The 25577-nt window shown below is 32.2% G+C and overlaps 1 protein-coding gene and 1 long non-coding RNA gene across 3 annotated transcripts in view; one reads left to right on the forward strand and one right to left on the reverse strand.

Moving 5' to 3' along the window:
- LOC105422039 (sodium-coupled monocarboxylate transporter 2) overlaps positions 1-25577 on the reverse strand; it is a 47696-nt gene that overhangs the window by 2285 nt on the left and 19834 nt on the right. For both annotated transcript variants that reach the window (XM_089082433.1, XM_089082432.1), the window contains exons 2-6: positions 7010-7415; positions 6414-6588; positions 5338-5492; positions 4701-4841; positions 1-605 (exon numbers count right to left, since the gene is read on the reverse strand). The exon at positions 1-605 is cut by the window's left edge and continues 2285 nt beyond it. In XM_089082433.1, the coding sequence (XP_088938559.1) occupies positions 1-605; positions 4701-4841; positions 5338-5492; positions 6414-6588; positions 7010-7365 (1432 nt within the window). In that variant the 5' untranslated portion in view covers positions 7366-7415. The remainder of the gene's footprint in view (positions 606-4700; positions 4842-5337; positions 5493-6413; positions 6589-7009; positions 7416-25577) is intronic.
- On the forward strand, positions 23974-24949 carry LOC105422037 (uncharacterized). The gene is made up of 2 exons (XR_016140633.1): positions 23974-24237; positions 24312-24949. It is a non-coding gene; the product is annotated as an uncharacterized LOC105422037 (long non-coding RNA).

The raw sequence follows: 25577 nt of genomic DNA on the forward strand, positions 1-25577 counted from the left end.
GGCAATTCTCTGTCGACAAGGGTAGCATGTTGATCACAGTATCCAGACTGAGATGACCGAAAGTGATCCATATTGTCGTTACGTGACTGAAGATCATGCCAGCGGCGGCACCTTTCCAATTGGCACAAGGTATCAACATGGCCAAGAGAAACACACCGAGAAGAGGTCCGGACGTCGCTGACGTCATCAGCATAGAAGATTCTATTACACCAGATAACATAGCTACCAAGAAACTAATTCCGATTATCAGTAAACCGTAGATAACACCGATTATTTTAATCGCGTGAAGCTGCTGCGTGTCCTGTAGATTGCTGAACACAGGTATGGGACTCAGGAAATCCTCGAAAGTCACCGTCGCGAGAGAATTGAGATTCGATACCGTCAAAGTTAAAGCGCTGTTGAACAGAGTCGCCATCACAAGACCAAGCATACCGGGTAAATTGAGGAATTTGTCTTCGACATAGAATGGTACGATCTCGTCGATTTTGGAGATATATCCTAGACTGAGTGGATCGCAGTCGGCATAATTGGCAAAAATCACCATTCCAACGATCCAAGATAACGAGAACAAAATCGTGATTATAGGTATGTTGGCCATCATTGTCCTGAAAGCAAAAACATTCTTCGGTTACAAAAATTGAAGATCACTCAAAACACCATCTTATGTAAGAATTTAAGAATGATTGACGTAACAATGCTGAGCTCAAGGTAGCAATGAAATTAAAATAAATTAAGTAGTGCAAGGATCATCTGTATTGTTATATAAACGCATGGCACAATTCTTGAAAAAAAATTAATGTTATATAATTGTTATTTGCTTATTTTGCAAGTTCTTTAATAAGATTTTTTTTCTTTTTTTAATGCATGTACAATAGCGGTGTTTTTGCGTTCCCGTTGGTTTTGATACGCGCGATGATTGCGATAAATTTTGTATTTGTATTTGTTTAACCATAATACTTTATTTGATATGATTGACCGATAACGCAACAGCGACTTGTGACAATAAATTGTTGTAACCAAATGACGTCAAACTAAATGTTCAGCAGAAATTCGATGAATTTCATTTGAATACAATATGCGCAAATACCGCAACCATCGAACATAGTATTATATATTAAGTTAGTGTATTAAATTTATAATTAATGTATATTTGTATTTATAATAACCGATAAATATTTAATGCTGCTATATTTATTGTAAATATTTTGAAATTTCTTCCATTATTTTAACATTACAAAAAATTGGACTTTATCTAAACAAATAATTATTTATTCTTATTAATCGCAATTTATATAAAATATGAGACTTTGCAATAAATTTTACATTTTAGATAAAGTATTGTTCAAAGTGATTTAGTACAAATGAGATTATATTATGAGATAATACATGCGAACGATATTCATATCATTTAAATTATAAAACATTATAAAATTTACATAATATATAACACACAATATTATACATATACATGTAAAGAATTTCTAACATAAGCAAAAATAAAAATAAAAAATAATGAACAATTAATGAAAGAATAACGAAGCAACCGGACGCGTGATGATAATTATATATTTATTCTTACGATTATTCTTTCAAATTATTTTTTTGAGCTAATGGAGTTCATATAAATGTTATTAACTTTAATAAGAATGATCCAGCGGATACTTGTAATTTGTGTTAATGCACAACCAGAACAATTAAATCAATTATAATGAATCTCGACATTAATCCAAATGCTCGTCAAGGAAGTAACTAAAAGAATATCGAGTATAAGCGCTTACATAATACGTAACATTAATATACATTAGGATACGTAAATCCTGTAGCAACATAAATTTTTCGTTAGCTGACAGTGGCGACGCAGACATTCATTATAATTTTTGTAATGTCGCCGGGTATCTTGTAGAAATCTACAGTAACAAATGATGTAGAGACCGCTTTAAGCGGTTTTAATTCTTCATTATTTTGAATAACCCTACTTCCTCATTCTCGACAAGATTATTTACGGTTATTTCAATAAACATACACATGGAAAAGATTTTTTACTTTAACATATGTACGTTAACGTTTATTGCAGTGATATTATAGACCTCTTATTGAACGTAAGAGAATCTCTGTACTAAAAGTTTGGCGCGGCGCCATTCGGCTCCCTACGGAGAGTTCTCTCATTGATTATGTGGTAATAGTAACTGTGGGCACAATTTCCTAAATCGGCCCGATTGTACCATCTCCCAAAAACTTTCTATTGCCGATGCGACGAGCTCGGGAAATTATCGACGTAAATTCTATTAACCTATCGTCACATACCGAGAAATTTATTTTATAGCTACCAACGTACTAATACAAGATTTTAATATAATAAAATTAAGAAAAATATAAATAATCATGTTATCGTTCTACGATTACATATGAAAATTACATGAAAATTACAACCAGTAAAAAAGAAATTCTTTCGATTTTTAATTTATTGACGTACATAAATGAATATTTAAGAGAAACATTGTTCGAAAAACAAAGTTTTAGCAATAAAATATAAATATGCGCATTTTTATTTCAAATCAAGTTTTATACACCGTATTTTGAAAATATATATAGAAAAGAAAAAAAATTTGATAATGATAAAATTTTGTTGAATTTTTATTGTTGAATATTTTTTAATAGCATCTCACAAATACGTCTCTGGATTAAATGTAAAGCTTTCTTTTTTTTCGCGAAAATATCCATTTGAGTTCTTTTGACGATACACTTGCGAGTAATAAAATTTTACGGACTAACGTGATGTATTCGTTCCACGTAATGTCTCAGTTTGAGTACAGCGGCACACTGTAGCAAATTTGTGGCCGGTGGGCTTTTATACGCTTTCGATTGCCATCACACATCGGACTAGAAAAATGTATGATTTTACGTTGCCTGCTGTATTGTAGCGCAATTCAACGTTTCGTCGTAGTTACAATTGTATGAGCGTGCGAGCTGCTTGTGCAAATTGTGCAAACAGCTGCATTTATACACTACTGAGGCGGAATAAGCCTCAAATAATAAAAAATTACAAGTAAAATTGATGAGTAAGGTAAAAAAAGGACGTTTTCCTAAGGCCAAATGTAACGCACGTGAACGAAAATTCCTGAATTTAATTTTACCGTGAAGAATGTGCTCGTATATCATGATAGTGATATGACATTTTGCGAAAAAATACTTTTTCAAACTTTTCGAAAAAGCGCTGGAATTCCTTTTTTTTTTTTATATATAGTTTCTGTTTAAAAAAATTACTGCTCTACAGAATAAAATTGCGAATCTTTAATTTTTCTTTTTTTTTAAATTTGTAATTTCATTAAAGTTTATTTGGAATTATTTCTGACCAAGCGAGCAATTTAATGAAACTATGAAATTACATTGCGACCTCGAACAAATGTCAGACTGATATTAAAATGGTATATGACTTTATTCTTATTAGATTTCCGTATAATTAAAAGAATTCTTAGAACGTGCGCGATAAATTTCATTTATTTATTTATAAAAATGAAAATATTTTGTAAATACAATTTGTAAATACAAAAGATAGTATACTACGTAAGAAAGTATACTATGAGATAATGAGATTATCATTATATTATATTATCTTACGATATTGAAATTATATTATATTATAATTTAATATCATAAGATAATATAATATTTGTGCTTCTATTTTCAATATATGAAACATATATATCTTATAATAATTTATATCTATAATAATTCCAGATTATTCTCTCCTCTTATTATACTTAGATTTTTATTTCTTTTGTATCATTTTAATCTGCAAATCGAAACTCTTTACATTAAGATAAGAGTTATTTGCATGACTTAATATGAATCATAATTTACGTTGCGTACATTGATGAATCATTAAACAAACTCAAGTGACTGTAGTAAAAAAATTTAATAAGTCACAAACAAATAGATGCGCGTATACATATTAGTTATAACTGAAATCAACAAAGATTTAAGAAGAACTTTCATCTTTTTAAATAATAAAAAATTTCTTCGCAAATATATCCAGATTTTCTCTAAAGATTTTAAGTAATCAATCTTTTCAAATATTCTAGATAAATATCGATTAAAAATTGATTAAAGTATATCATAACTTGTAAAAATATTCTTAACTCCAAAATAGCATATTAATATATATTTTTTCTTATATTTCTAATATTCTTTTCTAATATTTCTTTCATCTTTTAACATTGATATTTTATTTTTGTATAAAAATTATATAAAAATTTATGTTTTATTATTTGATAAAATTAATTTTATTTATATATGTGTATATAATCATAATTAATAATATTTTAATAACAATAAATGTCTATGGACAATATTTTAGGGTAAAATATTTATTTCGGTGTTTTAAAATTTATTTTTATTTAATTTTAGAAATATAATTTTATTCTTAAAATGGAAGATCTTTTATATGGACTCTGTCTTTGTTTAATCGAAGCTATTTTATGCACATATACGCGTTTATACTCAGTTTCCATTCATGTCTTGAATGCGTAAAGTGATAATTCGCGGAACACTTTGCATAAATCACATTATCCTTCAGATCATTCGATGAATTGTGCACAACGTGTCGTATAAAGTCTATATGTGTCGTTTACCGTTACACGTCAAAAGCATGAATAGAGAATTTGTTCAAAGTTTCATGTTAAGATAAAAAGTTTACTTACTTGACAACTTTTCTTTGGCTGGACATACTGCAGTATCTCTGGACAAAATTTTGCTGACATCCGAAAATGGATAAACTCATGAAGAGTTGACCTAGTGTCGCCGACATTGTCGTTACTCGAACAGTCGGATCCATATCAAAGCTGAAAAAAGTATGAGTTACTGGAGTTACTGATGAGTACTTGCGTATTTTATCGTTAAGATGTGCTTCAGAAAGTTTCAGAATATTAAATGTCTTAGACGTATTCAATTATTTAAATTTCCTTGTAATTTAAAAAAAAGAATGGATATTTTATTGTCTCCCCAAAATTTCAAAGATGCAGAAAATGCACAGCCCGTGAAATAATTTTGCGCGGCTGTGGAATTTAATAATTTTAAATTGTGAAATGCGTACTAAAGAATTTTAATATAAAATTGCATTTTAATGTTATTCAATTTACTGACAGTTAGTTGGAATTGTATATTTTCGCCGAGATTAATAATTCTAAAGTTCAGAAACGAAATACGAAACTACGCAATAGGAATTCCGCACATGATTCTGGCATCATTTCAATAAATTTATTATATATTGAAATCAAAATTATTATGCATTCAATGACGAGTGTATATAATTTCGGATAAATTATCAGTGTGACGTACTTGAAGAAATCTAGTCGTCCGCGTTCATAAGTTACATTTAAGACATTAGCCGGCCCGCCGACATTGACAGTTCCCTGTACGATGATTACCATTGATACACCAATCATCGCTAGAGCTTGTATAACATCTGACAGAATAGCAGCTTTTAGACCTCCCTAAAAAGCACACATTCATATAAATCAATTTGATAAAAATTCATCTAATGAAAATCATTATTCACGAGTCATAAAACAAGGCGATATCGATAACTATTAAGTGAGCTAATCGATATAATTATTTTTAGGCATTTAACGATTGTTAATTGGGAAATGATCTAGAAAAGCAATTTATTTGAAACACGTTAGTCATTATAACAAATGTGTTATATTCCACGTCACATCGATGTTCCATTATTTCAGAAGTTAATATTAAAAATTATATGATTTTCATTATTTTTCGTAATAACGTTGCTTGCTGTCATTATTCGCTCCTCAATGCATCCCATTTATATACGTGCTTGATTGCTCCAATTTCCTATGGAACGAATATAAGTAATTTGCCGTTGGAATGTAATTTGCGCAGAAAGCTCACGTTTTATCAAAATTATGTCGTGGTTCTGGTTACGGTTCTGTTATTCATTTAAATCCGAAGTATTGAACTTTCCGAAAATACCGTTTTCACGAAAACAATTCGCAAATAATTCACTTTTTTTTCGCAAAGGTCAAAATCGATATAATTTCGACTCTAAGTAAAAATACACACTGACATTTGCTAATATGCTATTATGCTATGAGAAAAGTTATCGTTTACGCTCATTATCGTGTTTCCATTATCGCTATAAATAGACACAAAGAACGAAAATATTTTCGTTTAAATATGTATATTGCATCGCATTATATATTTCTCATATGTTATGCCTTCATTTTACACTATGCATGAAATTTCAATGCTCATTATTCAACTTTCAAGAGCGAGATATTGAGCGGAAAAAGTAAAAAAATATATATTTGGAATATATATTTGTTACTTATAGAACTTTCGTGAACGTGGATACCTGTGAAGCATGCGAATATATGTTGTAATATGCGTGTTCTTACTATGATCGTGAAAGCCACAGAAATAGTTGTTATTCCCACGATACTAGCCCAGTACGGAAGCCCTATCACCGCTTTCAGCGCGACGCAAGGGGTGAATACCGTGACCGCCAAATTCAGAAGGCTCCGTATGACGTAAGAGAAGCTCGCCAGACCTCTGACTACTTTTGACTTGAACCTAGGGAATTTATTTATAATTAAGAGAAATTCAAATAAAAGATCGTCCGAGGTAATGAATTATTTACGTACGTATTAACCAGACGCAATTGTTACATGTTCTTCTCGTCGAAGATAGCTTTCACATCGAAATCGATTAAAATTCTCGAAGTAGTACCAATGAAATTACCGTTTACAAAATTTTTCATTTAATCTTCAAAGTCAAACTTGATATTATATCGATCATCAATTGCAATTTTACATCTGGTACGTATCGATCTATTACTACGTTTATTATTTAAGATATAATTTATTCATAAACATATCAATTAAATACATCTCTTTGTATAAAATGTAAAACATAATATCACGTGCCAAACGTTCTTTTCACTCGCAGAGTGAAAAGAAAGAAGGAAAGAAAGAAAGGAAAAGTATAAAATTACCTCATATCCAAGTATTGGTAGACCGACGTGATACCGAGGCTATAGTAAACGGGTACGAAGATGAAACAGACGATAGGATACGCCAACAGCATCCCGTACAGAGTCTCCCACATGGCGCTACCTCGATAATACAGTTCCGAAGGATAACCTAGGAAAGACCTGACGCCAAGAGTTCCACGCGCGATTGACAGCATCATCGCGCCCATCGACACGCTGCCGGTGGCGAACACGTAAGTCGCCTTCGTCTCCTTTTTCTTCGTCTTGAAATTCCCCCATAGCGGTATCACGAAGGAAACCACGATGAATCCAATGAACACCAGATAGTCTATCACCATCGACGTGATGTGAGTCGTCATCCCGGATCCACGATCGTCTCGGGACGTCTTCCGTCGTGCTCGAGCTTCGTCTGCGTACCAAGGATTACGGGAGGGTGTTGAGAATTCAACGATGATTCGTGACAGAAGTGTGTCACTCGATATATACGGCTGAGGCTCTCGATTACGGAGGTGAGTGGGACTTTCGAGAGACGCTCGAGTTGTCGAGTGCCGCGATGATTGTTTCTATCGGAAGTGTCAGCTCGGCAGCACGCTTGCCGATGCTATCTTTAACGCGATTCCCGCTTTCGATTTTCGCCTGATTTTCGCCGCTGCCCGTTGTCGTGTGTAGTCGCGAAGAAACTCGAACTTCGCGAAGATGATAAGCGTGATAAGTTCCGACAGGGGTAATAACGGAAATTTGCCGGTAACGTACGCTTATATCGCAGTCGCGTGTATGCATGTGCGCGCGTGGGTCTCGTTACGCAATTTCACGAGAGACACTAATATGACTCAATACGATCAGTGCGACGCGATCGAAGCGACAGCACGTATTGACTACCAACGTGGTGAAGCACTTGACGTTATTATGCTAACAACCTCACAACAAGGAAAGAGAGAAGATGTACGTTTGTACGTGGGAAAGAGATAGACGAAGGTATATAGTGGCTATATAGTGGAGCCGGCAGGGGGGAGGGGATGATGTTGACGAAAGGGGGGAGCCCGGAAGAACACGGTAGCGTCTTATCTTCTACCGCTATTGTTCATCGGCGTCTCGCCGGCGCTCCTATATAAGCTCTTTTCATTGAATTTATATCCCGTTCACCTCCCGCGAGAGAGGAAGGCACCTGATCTTCTTGAGAGTATAATTGTTTATAAGTGATCTATTGTTGAACAAATTTATGCAACAGGCTATAAAGATGCTTACGAATTTTAATTTAAGTGCCGGTGCTTACGTCAATTTCTCACAATGTTTTACAGAGGCATTCATCCCTGAAGAAAGAAAGGTGCACATTTGTGCTTCTATTTTTGCGAATGAGCTATTACTAACCTCAGCTTATTTTGTTAAAAATGTTTCCAACGAGTATGACGTTTTCGCATCTGGGGATTTGAACAATAATCCAATTATATAATGAATATTTCGAATTTACTTGTATTCGTGATTTTTTTTTTGTGTGTGCGATACACATTTTTATATAAATGATTAAAGGTTATTGACAAAGCTTGTTACCAGAGCAATATAAATTAATTGGCACGCAGCGTCATCCGAGATTTATTTATATGTATTTCGCCGTTTATTCTTGGTATAAATCAATAAAATTAATATTCTGGATTTTTAAATATAATTGACAAAATAATGTGATGTTACGTTAACAAATGTCAAATTAACAAGAAATATCATATGTACACGTAGAAGAAAGGGAGAATGTGGGGTAAGATAACTTTTGATACTGGATAAGATGATGTAAGTTAAAACTAATTTTTTAAAAAATTTTTTATATTATTCTATTATTATAATACCTGAATAACACAATAAAATAAATAATACTTATGAATAGAAAATATTTTATATAATTATATAAATTAAAAAATAAAGTAAAATTAGAAGTAAAATAAAAGTATTTATTATTATGTAATTTTTGAAACAACATTTTTGAATAACATTTGTCATCTTATCCCATGGTCATCATATTTATTTCTCTAAGAAAATATTGCAATATGGAAAATGGAAAATAATAATATATTATTATTTGTATGCATTTTTAGATATATCTTACACTTAGTAGTTTATAAAAAAATGAAAATATATTTACTATAATTGTAATTCTTGAAGAAAAACTACAAAATTATATATATGGATGTACTTAAAGTATATTTTTTATTGTATTGTCTATTGTCGTTGATAGATTAAACTCAAATTACGATAGATTAGTCATTAAAAATCCTTAATAACTTTGACATTGACTCGTTATCTATTATTAATTTAGAAAAATTAGTTTAGAAAAATAGCAAATCGTTACCTTACCTCCCTTTTCTGTATATTAATAACAGTAATAAGTTACATCAATATTACAATAGTATTACTATCATTTATCATTTATGTTATATTATTTGAGAGTTAAATACATTGAAACCATTAAGATATTTTTTTATAAAAAAAAGAAATAGTAGTTTATGATTCTGATATATAATTTATTAAATTAATATTAAATTAAAAAATTTATTAAATTTTCATAAGAAAGAATAAGATAATTGCCATTACGTCATTAAAAAGTTTTAGAGTAATCGTTTGCAAGTCTGGTTGGGGACTTTAGTGTCCCAAACTTTTTATTATCCCGACTCAACGCGTTTATTAAAAGAGTTATAAAATTCTTTATAATGTATGAGGAATGGTTAATCCGGGAATTTTCTTGGATAAAAAATATTCTTCTAAAGCATTAGCTCGTATATGGTGAGCACTTTTCGTGAAATATTTAAATTACCGGTATGTGCCATAGTATGTAAAAATATAGGCAAACGAAACATATTATAAACTTTTATTTGTCCGTTACAAAATTTATCTATTATTCCCCGATAAAATTGTTTACGAAATGTCTATTAAACTAAGATAACGTATAAAAACTCTGCATTGCCTAATCACTAGTGTTACGTTTTCCTTCAGACATTAAGTAATTACGTCATTATAGATCTGTTATTATATTATTATGCTATCTCTGTAAGTTTATTAACGCTAGAATATATATTCCAGACTCTTTAAAAGAGCCTTACTAATCATGAAATATGCATTAATGTTAATAATGTTAATAAAATTAATGTTAATAATTGATTGAATTGAATAAATGTTAATATTGAAAGTTATTACTCTTAAAAACTTGACAGAGTCTCTCTCGCTATTCTTGTAGCACACGGATACGTGCTATATAAATTTGGAGCAATGGAAGCCACAATTAAGCCTTATGGAACCGCCCTCTCTGACTTGCGGGCGAACAATACTTTTCCCTCACGTTCACAAGCCCTCAGGTCTACAAAGATTCGCAAAATTGAGACGGGGAAAGCAGCGAATTGTGTTCGGCACTCCTTCGTAGTAACTCCTCCGTGAGCGGGCGGACTTTCCACTTTCCATTTTCCACCATTCAACTTCGTTCCTTATCCCGTGCAATACCATGGTCCGCTCAGCACGGAACAATGGTGAGTACACAATGCACATTTACGCGATATGCGTTTGGTGTGCAAAACGACAACGAGGACTCTCGGCCGGATGGTGCACGCGTTAACGCGAGTGGCCAATGAGGTGCCAGCCTTCGTGAAGCTAACACAACCGAGAATCCATTGTATCGCACTTTGAAACAATAGGTTCGCGAACCTTCCTTCTCTCTCTCTCTCTCTCTCTCTCTCTCTCTCTCTCTCTCTCTCTCCCTTTCTCTCGTTCGTCGTCCATCCCCTTTCACTCCGGTTCTATTTTCCATTTCGCTTTTAGCTCGTTTTCCTTCGTTGCGGCTTTCTCCGGGAATGTGACAGTTTCTTCCACGTTTGCCCGCGCTCCTGGCAGACTCTGCTTTTGCTGCACTTGCATGACGTCTATTTTCATTTCGTGTCCGATATCCCTGCTTGCGTCACGCCTTTTCGGCTTTACAGTTTATCATATTCATCCCGCTTTCTCGTCTTACAGAATCGGGAATCATTTTGACATTCGTTATTGTCGATAAAAATGATGACAGGGCGCATTTAGAGGTCACAGCAAGAAATCAATCAGTCAAGAAAAACGCTCGTGTCGGGTAACATCAATGTATCGACACGTGTGCACAAAAGAGGAACCGCAAAAGTTAGTCGAGTGCGAAAATCGCAGCTAAATGTTCTGTAAACCATGCGCCCAACGAGGTTGCCGCCAACTCGAGCGAAATGAGTTCCATGATGGGGATGTACCATTATTTCACAACTCCTTCAGATTACGGATCATGAAAGATGTAATTGAAATTTGAATTAATATTTCGCATAATGATATCGTTGAAAGAAACATTCAACTATGTTATATATCTTTCCTCGATATTTAATAATATATCTATGAATGAGAGAGAGAGAGAGACTTGTTTAACTTTTCATATAAAATGTAACTCGAGCGATCTCTACTGAATATTAATTTCTTAAGACTGACTTCTACCTATTACTTAATTTTAATTGATTTGAGTATTTAACGACATTTGAATATTTAAAATACTTAAAAATATTTTACGTAAAATTTAGTTTTACGCAATAATTTTTATTTTAATATTTATAATAATAATAAGTAAAGCATTCGAATATAAATCGACATTAATGCCGATAAAGTCAATCTGTTTATATTGTTATAACAGATCATTGATAAGTTTATAATAAGTATTTGATTTAATGTACGTTAATGATGATGTGTCATAATGACGAAACTAAAATAGCTTCCGGCATAGCTATTATTTTATGACTCGTTGAGACTGAGAACTCGTTGTAATAAATAAAGAAAAAGAAAATAAGATTGTCATAAGACTCAAACTGTTACTTAATATTCTACTGAACAAACAACCGATAAAACTCGTTAGAACTCATTAAACGCCGGTAAGACACTATTTTTTCTCATTCGCGGATGTATCAACGATATCTCGGCGCCGAATAATAATATCATAGATGTATACTTACTAATTTTATACTGTTTAATTTTAGAAGATAATTTTCTCATTATTTTAAAGTAATAATAAATAATCGAATATTACAAATCAAATCGAATACAAAAACAGGAAATGTTTTTTGTTTATTATTAACATATCGGAGATAAAACTTGAACTCTTCCACTTTCCCATGTATCTTGTTTTATGTCATTCACGATAACACAAGAAAAAAACATCCAATTTTTAGTGACCGTCTCGTCTTGTAGTAGAACGAGTGATATGTCGGAAATTTTTTTTTTTTATCGTGGCAATAGATTACGTGTAATGTTTCTAAATATTATGATTATGAGTTTAAGATGTCACGGCCATTACGAATGATATCAAATTTCAAAAATTTCCATTGGCTTGTCACACAAACATCAGGATTAAGGTAACGTTTAGTTTGCACTGTTGCTACAAACCAGACATTTCGAGCTAGTATCAGCAAAACCAAACGTTCGCACGATTGTAAGAAAATTCCGGCAATAAATCATGACGTAATACAGCAAATACATCTATGCGTGTATATCGTATAGATCAAGTTTTTCAGAAACATTGGATAACATGCGGATACGTTTCATATTTTCTTAACCGGTACGAATTATTCTTTCATCTTACAATTCCTAGCTTATTATTTCATATATTTAGGAATAAAGTAATGTTACAAGTTACATTACTTTAACGTTATCATAAAATAGTATTCGTTCAGTCATTAGATGTGCCATTTGTTTGAATTGTCAGCGCCAACACTGTAACGTAAATCGTAGCGCAAATTTCTATGAGCAAATATGTTACGACTTGCGAAAACCGGTTGTACCGCAAGAAATACTTGGTAAACACTCAGTCGATTTGCAAATTTCATCTATTTGTTATCACTTTACATGAAAGCGTTTAAGTCCTGCGACACTTATGACAAATGCGCGACTTGTTGCCAGAACTATAGGGCTGTCCTAATATATTAAACAAATCATATTTCGTTTTAACTCGGAGAGGAAGGAATTCGCAAAGAGAATAAACGGCAGGTAAATATAAAAAAATCGAGTCGAGTATAAAATAATTGCATCGATTAAAATCGGATTGCTTTGGCTTATAACATGCGTGTTGTAAGTTTCCGTTTCATTCTAATTACTGGAAAAATATAAATATCTGGAGCTAAAATAAGTAGGGTGATAATTACTTGCGCTGGTTGTATTCCCAGATTGTTTCGGATCCGTGAGGTGAATACGTAGTGAGTGTTTTGCAGTGAATATCCAGTTATCGTGGCAACGCGCATTAGCTACAGCGCGAAGCGTGCCAAGAATTTTTTCTCACACCATCGATAGCGAGTGAATCTGTAGTAGCGGCACGTTTTAACGCAATGTTTGCCAAGTCTGCGCAACGAGCAATTTTTCGTGCGTACATTACGTTCGTTTCTCTCCGCCTGAGAAATCTCTCTCTCTCTCTCTCTCTCTCTCTCTCTCTCTCGCTGCTACTTCAGATTTTATTGATTTTATTGCGTTTATATTATAGCGCGAAGTACAAAACACGCTCGCGCCATTAGCCTAATTCACTCGCGTTGGCTCGCGCGGATTTAAATCATGCTGTGCTTCCACGTACATATATTCTCATTTCCGTTACCTTCAAATATATCGCCATATTTATGTGCACATATTTTGAAATCATCCTCAGCCGCTACTGCGGAATAAACGGAGTTTATCGGAGTTTAGAAAAGTGACACTATACTTATATCGTGTTATTAATTATGATCAACACTTACTTAATAGTCTAAAGATTTATATGGTTCACTCCATATGCCACAATACGTTTAACTACATATGTAACTTACTTTTTTATTTAATATATTTTTCAATTAGAATCCAAATAATAAATTACGGTAGAATTGAGATAAACTCTATCTCACTTTCCTTATTAATTTTTCTTATCATTTTATCCAATCTTATTTATAATAGAATGACATAAATTTTTTAAGAAACAGTTTTATATATATATATATGAGTTTTATTTGAATGTCCTTTATATGTCTTTAAATTTTTATATCTTTTGTAAGATTTAGCAAACGGAAATCGTGCGAGACAACTTTTTAAATAAGATGCACATCTTAATCTGATTGAAGAGAATCTGATGAAGAGAAAAGAATTAGTGTGCGCGATTACAACGTACTAATAAAATGATACTATTTGGCAAAACCACTCTCTCTAACTCGTTATTATTTACGATTTAATGGCACTTGACAATGTGAAGATGTTGAAAGCCGTTTACAAACATACTACGGCGCCTCATCACGTGGCTCATGCTATCATTTTCTTTCGGCTTTTAGCAATTTAAATCCATTGCATACAAATAAACAAGCCAGCACGTGCTCATCACGACATCAAATCTCGTACTGTAAGATATATCGTTCTTCTCATTTTCTTTTTTCTCTTTCTGCTTTTCCTTTAAATTCACAGAAATCGTTAATAAGGATTACGAGTACAAAGAATTTAATTTAATTTAATTTATGAATATAGAAATGAATATAGAGAATTTAATTTAATTTATTACCGCAATCGTATCACCGCAAAGAATTTTTTTATTATAAATGTACGTCATAATTCGGACTCTTAGAAATATTTAATATTCATAAAGTATCGCATCTGATATGAAAATAATCTTTTCCTTTATAAAAAAAAACAATATTTCTCAAAAGCGTTATATTTGAAATTAATTACAAATTACAGCTTTCGCAATATCTGTTTTGCGATACAGCCTTGAATGACCTATTAAATTCATGGAAACGATATGCTGATGATTATTGCGTATATGATATCATGTTCTCATGATAGAACAAAGTCCATTTTACTATTTAATTGACTGTTACAAACTAATAAAGAAAGAAAATTTAATTTAAAGAATTAGAAACGAAATAATGTGCATATATTCATCAACTGTATACGTCTTACAATTATATGCGAAAATATGATTAGCATTTAGATAAAACATTTTTCACGTGATATGGTAGCAAAATATCATAGCTCATTGATATTATCGATAAACATGTGTGTACTTATATAGACTTTAACTTCATGTAAAAAAATTTACTTGAAACAATTTATGACTCTTGTCTTATCATCATCTTTATGCATATTAGTATATTGATTGCACGCATACATTTTATATGTAAAATTACATATTTAAAATAAAATTTTTAATGACTGACTGATGTAACATTTAATACATTTAACAACGCAACAGAAATACAACTGAAAATCTGCGGTATTGATAATAAGAGTTGCAATGTTCTTCTCGTAATTTGTTTGCCATGTTTTTCTTTGATGCTATCGTCTAATTTATGTTTCTAATAATCACACATATATTGAACTTTTCTGCGGTTAAATTGTGGTTGACCATGTGTGTCATGTAATTTGATTAATTATGTACGTACTTCCTTACGATCTAATCTACAATACGTCAAACCACAAATGTGCAATTCGCAAAAAGACGACACCCGGAAGTGTAGTTTGTTACATGGAAAGAAACATTGCACATTGTTAATATTCATTGAAGCTATAGAAAATAATAATGGTGTAGAAACTAAAAATAACATGAGTGATGAGCGTCTCGCGCACAGCGCAATCATTCATTAACAATTTAAAATGACTCTCTGCATTTATCACGCGGTACGCAAATTGTACACCGTGGTTGTGAAGATGCTATTTCATTATACGTAAAATCGTAAAGCGATTCGAAACGTGACTCACTCGCACGCGATACGTAATAGCGGTATGACAGGTGTGGTTTCACGATTTTACTCTCACGTTGCAATTCTCCCGATAATCACGTGATTGATATCGTGAGTCGCGGCGCCGTTTCTCCAAAACATCATTCGATAACACTTAATTCTTAAATAATCAAAAGATATTTCACTGGGAACACACATTGATAGGAAGATACGTGACGTCATTCTGTGAATTCGTCACTCTTCAAGACATATGATAATTTTATAAATTTATTTGTATTATAAAATAAATGAAACGATCCATAGATATTTACCATATATATTTAAAAAATTTAATGCAATATTGCAATATTTTTTTCTCAAAGGATAAATTAAGATTAAAAATATTTTTAGATTTATTTATTCGTAAATAATTATTTTTGTGACTAATTATTTCGGCACACACTTTACAAATCTCTTTAGATAACTCATTTAGATAACTCGTAAATTACCGTTAAGTCTGAAGATGAACGATCCATTATGAACGATCCCTACTCGTTCTTGTTTCTTTCATTGCAACATTGCAACATTGCAACTTTATCACGTATCGCATTATTCGCGAATGACTATTCGAGATATAACAGTTAACGAATAATTATCGAAATAACACAATTTTCCATAGTCGGTCCCCCGACATTTCACTTGTGAATAATTATGGGTTTCAAGTCAGATTGTTAGATGTATTAAACATAATGTTAGAAAACTGGTCACTGTGTCTACTCGCGTTTTTGATGTTCCCTCGTGCGTATCACATTCACGTTGATGTCATTAGTCGTTACTTCCAGATAACATATCTACATTAAAATCGTTATTCGCGGTTACCACAGTATGAATCTTTGTAGGTCATGTCGACATTAGATAAATGTCATTCTTGACTATCTAAACAATTTTTTATATATAAAACACATTTTTATGAGTCATAAAAATGTAGTGCTGGTGTATCGTAAATTAACAGGTGCAATATAGTGTAATTCTTTTAATATTAATTGCAACCTCCAAAGATTATGATACACTTGTACATTTGACAAAAAGGATTTATATATAATTTGTTTTATAAAATATCGCTTTATTTAATATCGTAAAGATTTTTTTATTAATATTAATACACAAGATTTACTACATTTTATCATATAGAAACTAAATCAACAGAGAATTTTATAATCATTTTAATATTTACTAAATATCAAATTCTATTCTATGAAAAGTAGGAAGTTTTAGTGGAAAATTATCTTCCTAATGTCGAGCAAAAACTTTCCATATTTCTCACAATTTGACATAAAACATACATTTGATGGATTGTACGAGATAATGATCAAGAATATTTGACTAATTTATCCGTGAAATTAGATAACATGAATTAGATAATGAATAAATAATGTTTGAATAAAATAAACTGGCATGTTTGTGTTGTCTAAACAAGAAAACGCTATTATCAAAAAGTGAAAGATTAAACGAAATTGATAATAAAACAATATTTATGTCAAGGAATGTAATATTTCTGTATACATTACGAGAATATTAATCCATTCAACGATCAAGTTTCTTTTTGTATATATTTGTTTTAATTAACAACTTGGCTTAATTATTTTATTGTGCAAAAGATAGAAAAGATTGACAGATCGCAAGATTAAAGTCTTCTTATAAAATTGAATTTCAATTATGCTTTTAATTATGTATGTAACTATATTTAACATTGACAAATTTAATACATTTATAAAAAAATAATAAATTAACATGAATAATAAAATATAGAACTCCAATTTACATTAGAAATCATGATGAGATACACTGAAATCAATTTTGTATTATTATATATAATGATTCCTTTATGAATCATTTTATTATTTCACGTTTTTGATCATATTCTTTCGTTTTATTCATCACATGTGAAGAACATTATTTATCTTTCATCATTTTTGTTTGTTTAGTTTATGATATAATTGTATAATATCTCTAAAAGAAAAGGAAGGGTGAGCGAATTACATCGACGTTTGATTATTTATGTAGACATTGGCTTAATTACGGGATTTCCTAAAATTTAAATAAATGAAATTGATGGACTATACCGATGTTTTAGTAATAAGTTTGTAGTAACAGTTGGCGAAGTAAATTTAGCATTAGTAACCGGTTTGCAAACCAAGTTTCTCTACACTTCGTGGAATATAAACTCAACTCGACTAAACTTGACTACATTCGACTATCGCCAAACTTGATAATCCATGATCGAATCATCGACACGATGTATTGGTGTTAAATCGTTGTCGATTGTTGTCGCAACTCTGATTAAGATCTCGCTCGCAGGAAAAGCCGATAAATCCTTTAAATCTTTCAAAAAAAAAAAAAAAAAAAAAAAGAAGAAAGAAATGAACGATCGTTCTCAATCGTTGCATTTCAATATGGCTCGCCCCGTTGGAATCGTTGAAAATTTCTCGCTCGGGGCATTTTTCCGCATTACAGTTCTTTCAGTGGTAAATCGTTTGGATTGATAAAAATGAAGCGTATGTAATAGTCGCTCTCTCTCTCTCTCTCTCTCTCTCCTCGCACGCTATCTCTGCGAATGTAAAAGGAAATGTACAGGGCGCGTATAAAAGAGGCGGAATGAAATTGCGAGTGTGATATGTTTCTGCCAGTAACAATGATTACGTCGATATGAGGAGGCATAAGAGATACCGCGATGTAATTTGTCATTTTCCTTTTTTTGCAGTTTGTGAATTGGAATTTCAAGAGACGCGATCGTATATAGCTTGTTTTTCTTAAAGACGCTGCCTTTTTTTAATTGAAACAATTTATCTTCTAATATTAGTAGAGAAAGTGTGAAACTTGGATAGTCGCCATTTGACCTTTCCCACGCGATCTGAGATTATTCAGAATTTACATGGGTATCTCTTTGAAGATGTTTTTATTATGTTAATTCGAGTATGTTAATGTGATCATCATATTTAAATATTTCTGCGTCTTTAAGAAGACACATTTGAATTACTTTGAATTTTAAGCTAACAAATTTTATGAATGTACTTTTTCATTTACATATAAATAATAATTTTTTTCCGATTTGTGGCACTTTGCTTTTGTGATTGTAAAGTATTCCGTATTTTTTTAATTCTTTTTGTATTAGTGATATAAGCAACATGTCACGCTGAGACATATTGTTATATTGAAATAAAAGTTGAAGGTAAAGTTTTCAGAATTATCATATCTTAAATAATTTTCTAATTACAAAAGGAAAAAAAAATAGAACTATAGATTTAACAGAATGAATTGAAATTTACCGTTGAATATATCTGGTATTACATTCTCCTATTAAAGCATCACGATTATTAAAGTGCAGCGAGTAGCTTTGGACGCTCGTCACGTATGACATTACAACATAACATAAATTAGCAAGTTTCTAACGGAACACGTAAGTTCAGAGTAACTGATTTAATCTAAAGCTAAATCTAAATGACAATTTGCGTTACTAACGAAGCGACTATCGTCAAGGTCCCGTCAAGTTTTGTTATGAAAGGTTTCATAAATATTTAAAATAATATTTACTAGAATTATAGAAAATAAACAAGTTTATCATTATAATTATTTGCATAAAAAACTATTATATAATATATAATATATATATATATATATATATATATATATATATATATATATATATATATATTTAATCGCATTATATATTATACATTATTAGATAATTTCTAATTGCGATATTAATTTTGAACCGATAAATTATATTATTAAATATAATAATTTTAACGGGATTAATTATTCTAATATTATAATACAATAAATAAACAAACAAATAAAGTGAAAGAAATAAACATCTTGTAATTATAATATATCTTGTAAACATATTTATTACACTGTACTGATGAGAACTGTACTAATGAGTTGACGTAAGTATTGTTATTATTTTTAATTTAGCGGGAAGAAAATTCAAGAATATTTAACTAACAGCGTAACACTTTTATTAGTAGAATAATTTAGCCTTTGTCACAGGAATATAATAATTAAAATAATAGAGAACAGGATGTTTTCTACAACATTTACGTTATATACGTATTTCCGTGAAGCGTCGCGCGCTGGTTTTTCCAAGCTACGTCTTTGCGGAGATTGTCCGAGGATAAGCGGATAAATTGTCGCAAAGTACAAAGTGTAAGTGTTTATAGCCTGCGTTATGTAAATCTTTTCTTATTTAACTCCGACCGGTAATATATCGCGGCCTATTGATTAGCGTATGTAGCGATCGGTGTTGAGAGAATTTCTCAGAACGGTGCACAATTAAGTACGATAACACCACAGATTTCTCACGGATATTTTTATTGCCGTCGCATCTCGCGCGGCGATATTACATGAGTCACACGTCGTGATTGACGTGTTCATGAAAGTCAATCGGTCGCAGATAGTATCCGTACTCTACGGCACGAAACATATTGTATATATCGTTGAATAACGGAACACGGGAGAAGTATTCTGCCAGACTTTCAGCTAACACGAAGTGTTAGGCAGGACTGCCTGACGATTTTATATTTCGTCCGAACCGAAGAATCGATCGCCGATTTTCGGTTCGCTGACGTGCACGCTCCATCGGTCTGCACACTGCACTGATTGATTTCATGACAAAAAAAGCTAGCTGTTACAGAATTCGTCGGTGAATTTTGCGCGCCGTCGTACCCCTTGAAATATCTCGTAAACCGCATGACTTCCTATAGGCTGTATGGATATTGCAATATTTTGCAGTTCGCAATAAGATTGGAATATTTGGAATATAGCTTGGAATTGGAATATAGCTTTTGCAGGAACATCTGTTGTACTAATTCTCATAAATTTCTATATTGTTATACTTCCTCGAAACTGGAGATTGCCTAAAATATAAAAATCTTTTTTCAAAATCGTAATCTTCCCTTAGGAAGGAAGACGATATTTATAAAAATATTTTGCATTTGCATAACGGTAACTTCAACAAATATTTTATATTAACATCCTGAATTTTTCAATTCGCTTATTAAATTTTTTGATTGTTTATTTTCATTGTAAAATATAGCCGGTAAAAGCGGCAAAGCGGTAATTTTTCTTTCACGAGAAGGGGGGCAGGAATGTAGAAAAGCGGAATGAAATTGTACTGACATTTGAGATATGGCGTAGTAGAAGAATTCATATGTGTCCGAAAATAGAAGACCTTTCTGTTCACTGCGTAAATGAAGACCTATCTATTCGGTTTTGGCTCGCAACGCCACTTCGTCGTCGTTAATTTTAGATGGGCAGATATTTTGTGCGCGACAGGTACCTCGCAGCGAGTAATTTGTCCACTTGACTCATCTCCATGTTGGGTTTACGTTACTCCATCATTACAGCACACAGTGTTCCAAATAATGTACTCACTCGACGGAGTTACTTGTTAAACGTACAAATATCTCACCGTATGCGAATGAGGTAGTATATATTAATGTGATTACACGTGTCTCACACACAGTAAGATTTGTTAATTAATTGCAACACGTTTGGAGCTGTCAAATGTAAGCGTACGAGTCGTTCACCGTCAATTTCCGCATAATTATCTCAAACTTTATTGTTGCCTGATTTGTAAATTTATTATCTGCCTGTTGTGACCGTCTTGATTGTCAATTCATATCCGTTAGAATATCCGCCAACGTATTTTAATATATTTTTCACACTAATAGCGTAAGGATAGCCTGTCAGTGGATTAATTACAAAGTTTCGGAATTAACAAAGTTTCTAACGCTACCGTTCCGATCAACGAACTAGCTCGCAAATCAGCACGTTGGAAAACTCTATCTTCTCTCTTTTAGCTCGTATAAAGAACTTTTGTTTTTTTACGATCTGCATGATAAGATGATGGCGTTAATGAAAAATTAAATAAAGTTTGACAGCGTTTGCTACATTATTTTATTTTATTCGTTTGTCTCTTTCAAATGAATTTACCATACCTAAAATTTTGTGAGTTTTCAGAAATACCATAATCAATATTATTTTTAGTATTTGGCATTGAAAGTCAAATTGCAGAAATTTAAAGATAAAAGAATTTTGTATTTTATTAATACTCTTTTATAGATTTTTGCAAATAATTCCACAACCAATATCAAATTTTTATCATTAATTTGATTTTTTTTTATTAATAAAATGCATTCAATATTCATTTAAAATCAAAGCAAGACAAACAAAATGATTTTAATATTCAAAATATTATGTAGAATTCCATGATGCAGTTTAGCACTACCTGGTATGATGGATGCAATTTTTTACAATTCAAACGTAGTTGCTCTTGTGCCTAACATAAATATAATCTTCTTTAATTACCGATTTGCACAAATTAGCTATAAATACGCATTCGTGCATATTGCGTGTGTCACATTGTGTCATGTTGCGCGATGTATGTTTCGTCAAGCATGAGACAATTAACCTAATCGCTATAGTTCTTCCTTCCCGTCTATATTCGTCGATAATTTCATGAAAGATAGATAATCGCGTGAAATAAGATAAAACTGTTTACTACACAAAGTTTCAATTATTTCAATGGAAGCATTAATTATCGCATACGTCAGTCTTGCATATTGTAATAGACGATTAATGAACAATCAGTGGATAATTAACAGACGTGTATATTGTTTCCATATTTATTAGTTTCTATTTCAAAATAATATAGTATTAATCTCTATTCATGTTTAACATAATGGAAATTGTATTATTAATTTTATTAGCTAAAAGAAAAATACATTTTCAAATGTGTGTGTTATGTAAAAAGGTGAGAATCAGCCATATCTTTGGTGTTAAATGCGCGATGATAATATATATATATATATAGTTATCTAAGAAGATTTACTTATCTAAGAAGATTTTGAAGTTTATTAAATTTTTAATTGTATGATGTCGTAAAAGCATATTTTATCGCGAAACGATAGACGACTATCTGGAAACTGAGTGTAGGGTTTTTGATTTTTTAATTTTTATGAAAAACGGAATGCAAATTATTTTATTTCCTTATATTATTATTAAGTCAATATGGCTTATTGAAAAGTTATTACATATAGTATACTGAATTAAAAGTCAATATTATAGATATAGACTTATAGATAGCTACCGATGCGACAAACTCAAAATTTTTATCCGGTAAAAGACTTTCTTATTTGTATCGTCCATCTTACTCGTGATATTATCGAGAGACGATTCTAAGTTAGCGTTACTTCCACTTGATAATATCGATCGTTATTTAAATGGAGACATTCAAAATTAACATGTAAGTTTGTGCAAGATCTTGTCGTCCAAATTCCTTTGATTCTTGCATGTTGATGCAAGATAAAGTGTAATTTGTCGCGCTTGCATATATTGTAAGATTATTACATCTTGTTTTAGTTACAGATTCCGTTATCAATATACAATCGGCATTTTTTTCATAAATATATCTTTTGCTTTTTATCTTTGGCTTCTAACTTTATATGAATCTTATCTTGAGAGAATTTTAATTTGGAATTTAATTAAGATTTAATTGAAAAAAACAACTTAAAGATCTAAGGAAAGAGATAAGAGAAGACTCAAAGAGAGTATTAAACTTTTATCAATGAGAAATTGATTCCACGTTTATCGAAGAATCCGTAGCTAAAAATAAAGTGTCCGAATGTCTTCTTAGTAACTGACGTTGACGTTGACGCTTCTTCGTTACCGAGACTCTTGCGCGCGTTTCACTGAACGGGGATGCAGCGGGCCCTCTGGGAGTGGAATGCATGAACCTTTATCAGATCGCGGAAGACGATGGAAGAGGGTGAGAGGGAAGAAGCGAAGGAGCTTTTGTAACTAGCTTTACCCGTTCCGAAGAGCTGGCAGCAGCGACGGCGCAATTGAGCGAAATTGCGCACGTAGGACGCGCGAGAGACGGGAAACTTTACAATGCAAATCCAGCTGCCATGACCTGGACCGTTCTCCGTGTCGCTCGTGGCGATAGTCGCTGATGACGATAGAGGAAACGTTCTCCCGTTCCTCGTCGGCAAAAAACCCGAGCACGCGGTGGCGGCACGGGTCGCCGCGTCTGCCGTATCACAAGGTCCTCCCAATTCGCATTAGGGACTTTTTGACAGCGTCAGATGCTGGCTGCTTTTTTGCACCGGATTATTGCGGAAAGTTTTGCGAGAAGAGATGCTAGTCCGGCTAGTCCTTCTTTCCTTCTCTCTTCTACTCCCACGAATTCTGACGGGCCGACATGTGCAGCTGCGTCCAGGAAAAAAACGGAGCTAGAGACGAACGCGGTTATTAAAAGACAGTTTGCCGCCTGCATGCATGCGAGCACACGCAGAGTCTTAAGTCTTCATTTCAACCTTGTGGACCTTGCTGGCAGCACCGACTATTTTTATCATCTAGTCTCAAACTCTCGCAATACGCGAGCGAGTAATCTGTCTATCTTGAGCGGCGTGAAACACGATTGAATTATAGTACTTACAAGCAAGGTCGATACATTTACCAAAGGTCGACTTTTGTTCCGTATGTTGCACAATAGCATAATCTTTGAGAAATCCTTGTACGTTTTTTTTGCTTGACAAATATGATATTTACAGATGAATTTATATCAAGGATCTCTTTCATCTATAAATAAGTTTATTTAACGATCGATGGTGGACCTTTTTAAACTTTTTCAAGCCAATTTACCGAATTGGCGGAATATCACGATATTGCCCATTGTACGTGTAATATGAAGAATATTACAAGCTAGTGCTATGCAAGTACGTGTCGATTTATAAAAATTGCTTCACAACAGAAGATTACTCTTTTTTTTTTTTTTTTCATCTTTAATGATGTTTTTATATTAGTTTCACAAAGAATTATGTAAGTTCTTCTTATTGTGATGTCTAGCAGTTAGATCAATGGACATTGAACATACTGCTCTAACTGGCTTGATGCTGCTCGGGTACCCTCGATAAAAATGCACGATCGTGATACGAATAATCACAACGTTTTCAAATACAGCTGTAGTCCGATCGCGTTTCTGATGCTAAATGGGTAATATCCGAGCGTTTCCTTGAATGAATTCATATCCAGCGATCGAACCGATTTGCAATTATAATCAAACTCATACATTTTGATTCTCAGCTAGTGAATTATAAGATGCAATGGTATTGATACTATAGCAAGAATAAATATAATTGCGATTAAAGTCTTGTACACATTTATTCAACAATGAAAAAAAAATAGTAAATAGTATAGCATAACAGTCTTTAAATATACATCTATAAAATATGTTAAAATATGACATATGTCTCGACCGAAATTTCGCCGTTTCATCATTGCGTGATATCTTTAAAATTTTTGTCTATTTAAAACTATTTTCCACTCATTAATATTGAAATTATCAGATAAAATGTATAATGTGAATTTGTTGGTAACATAAACTTTTTAGCAACATAATATTAATACTACTGACTGTCATGACCCTGAGTTTGCATAAAAAATATTGCAAAATAATCGCAGTGCATTACGTATTGTTCATTCTTACGGCAAACATCGTTGCGTAAGAAATTGCTAACTGCTGCTAATCTGGTAACGTTACTAGACAGAAATAAGTACATATCTTAAAATTGTCAGTACGATTGTCGAATAACAATTTTGAATTTGATATTTTGAACAGTCAATAATAGTTTGCAAATTTATATTTAGAATTTGTCAACGGAAGATGACTTTTACCCATTATTTATCAGAAGAAGAAGCGAATATTCTTCTTATTCTTTTTGTCGTAAAAAATAATTTATTAAAAGGATGAAGAGCATAATTAAATTAATAACATATTGCCAGAATTATTATATAGCTACTCAGTGGAACAATATCAT

Source organism: Pogonomyrmex barbatus, unplaced genomic scaffold, assembly GCF_055798465.1.
Source record: "Pogonomyrmex barbatus isolate J1 unplaced genomic scaffold, ASM5579846v1 scaffold6, whole genome shotgun sequence".
NCBI classification, from domain to species: domain Eukaryota; kingdom Metazoa; phylum Arthropoda; class Insecta; order Hymenoptera; family Formicidae; genus Pogonomyrmex; species Pogonomyrmex barbatus.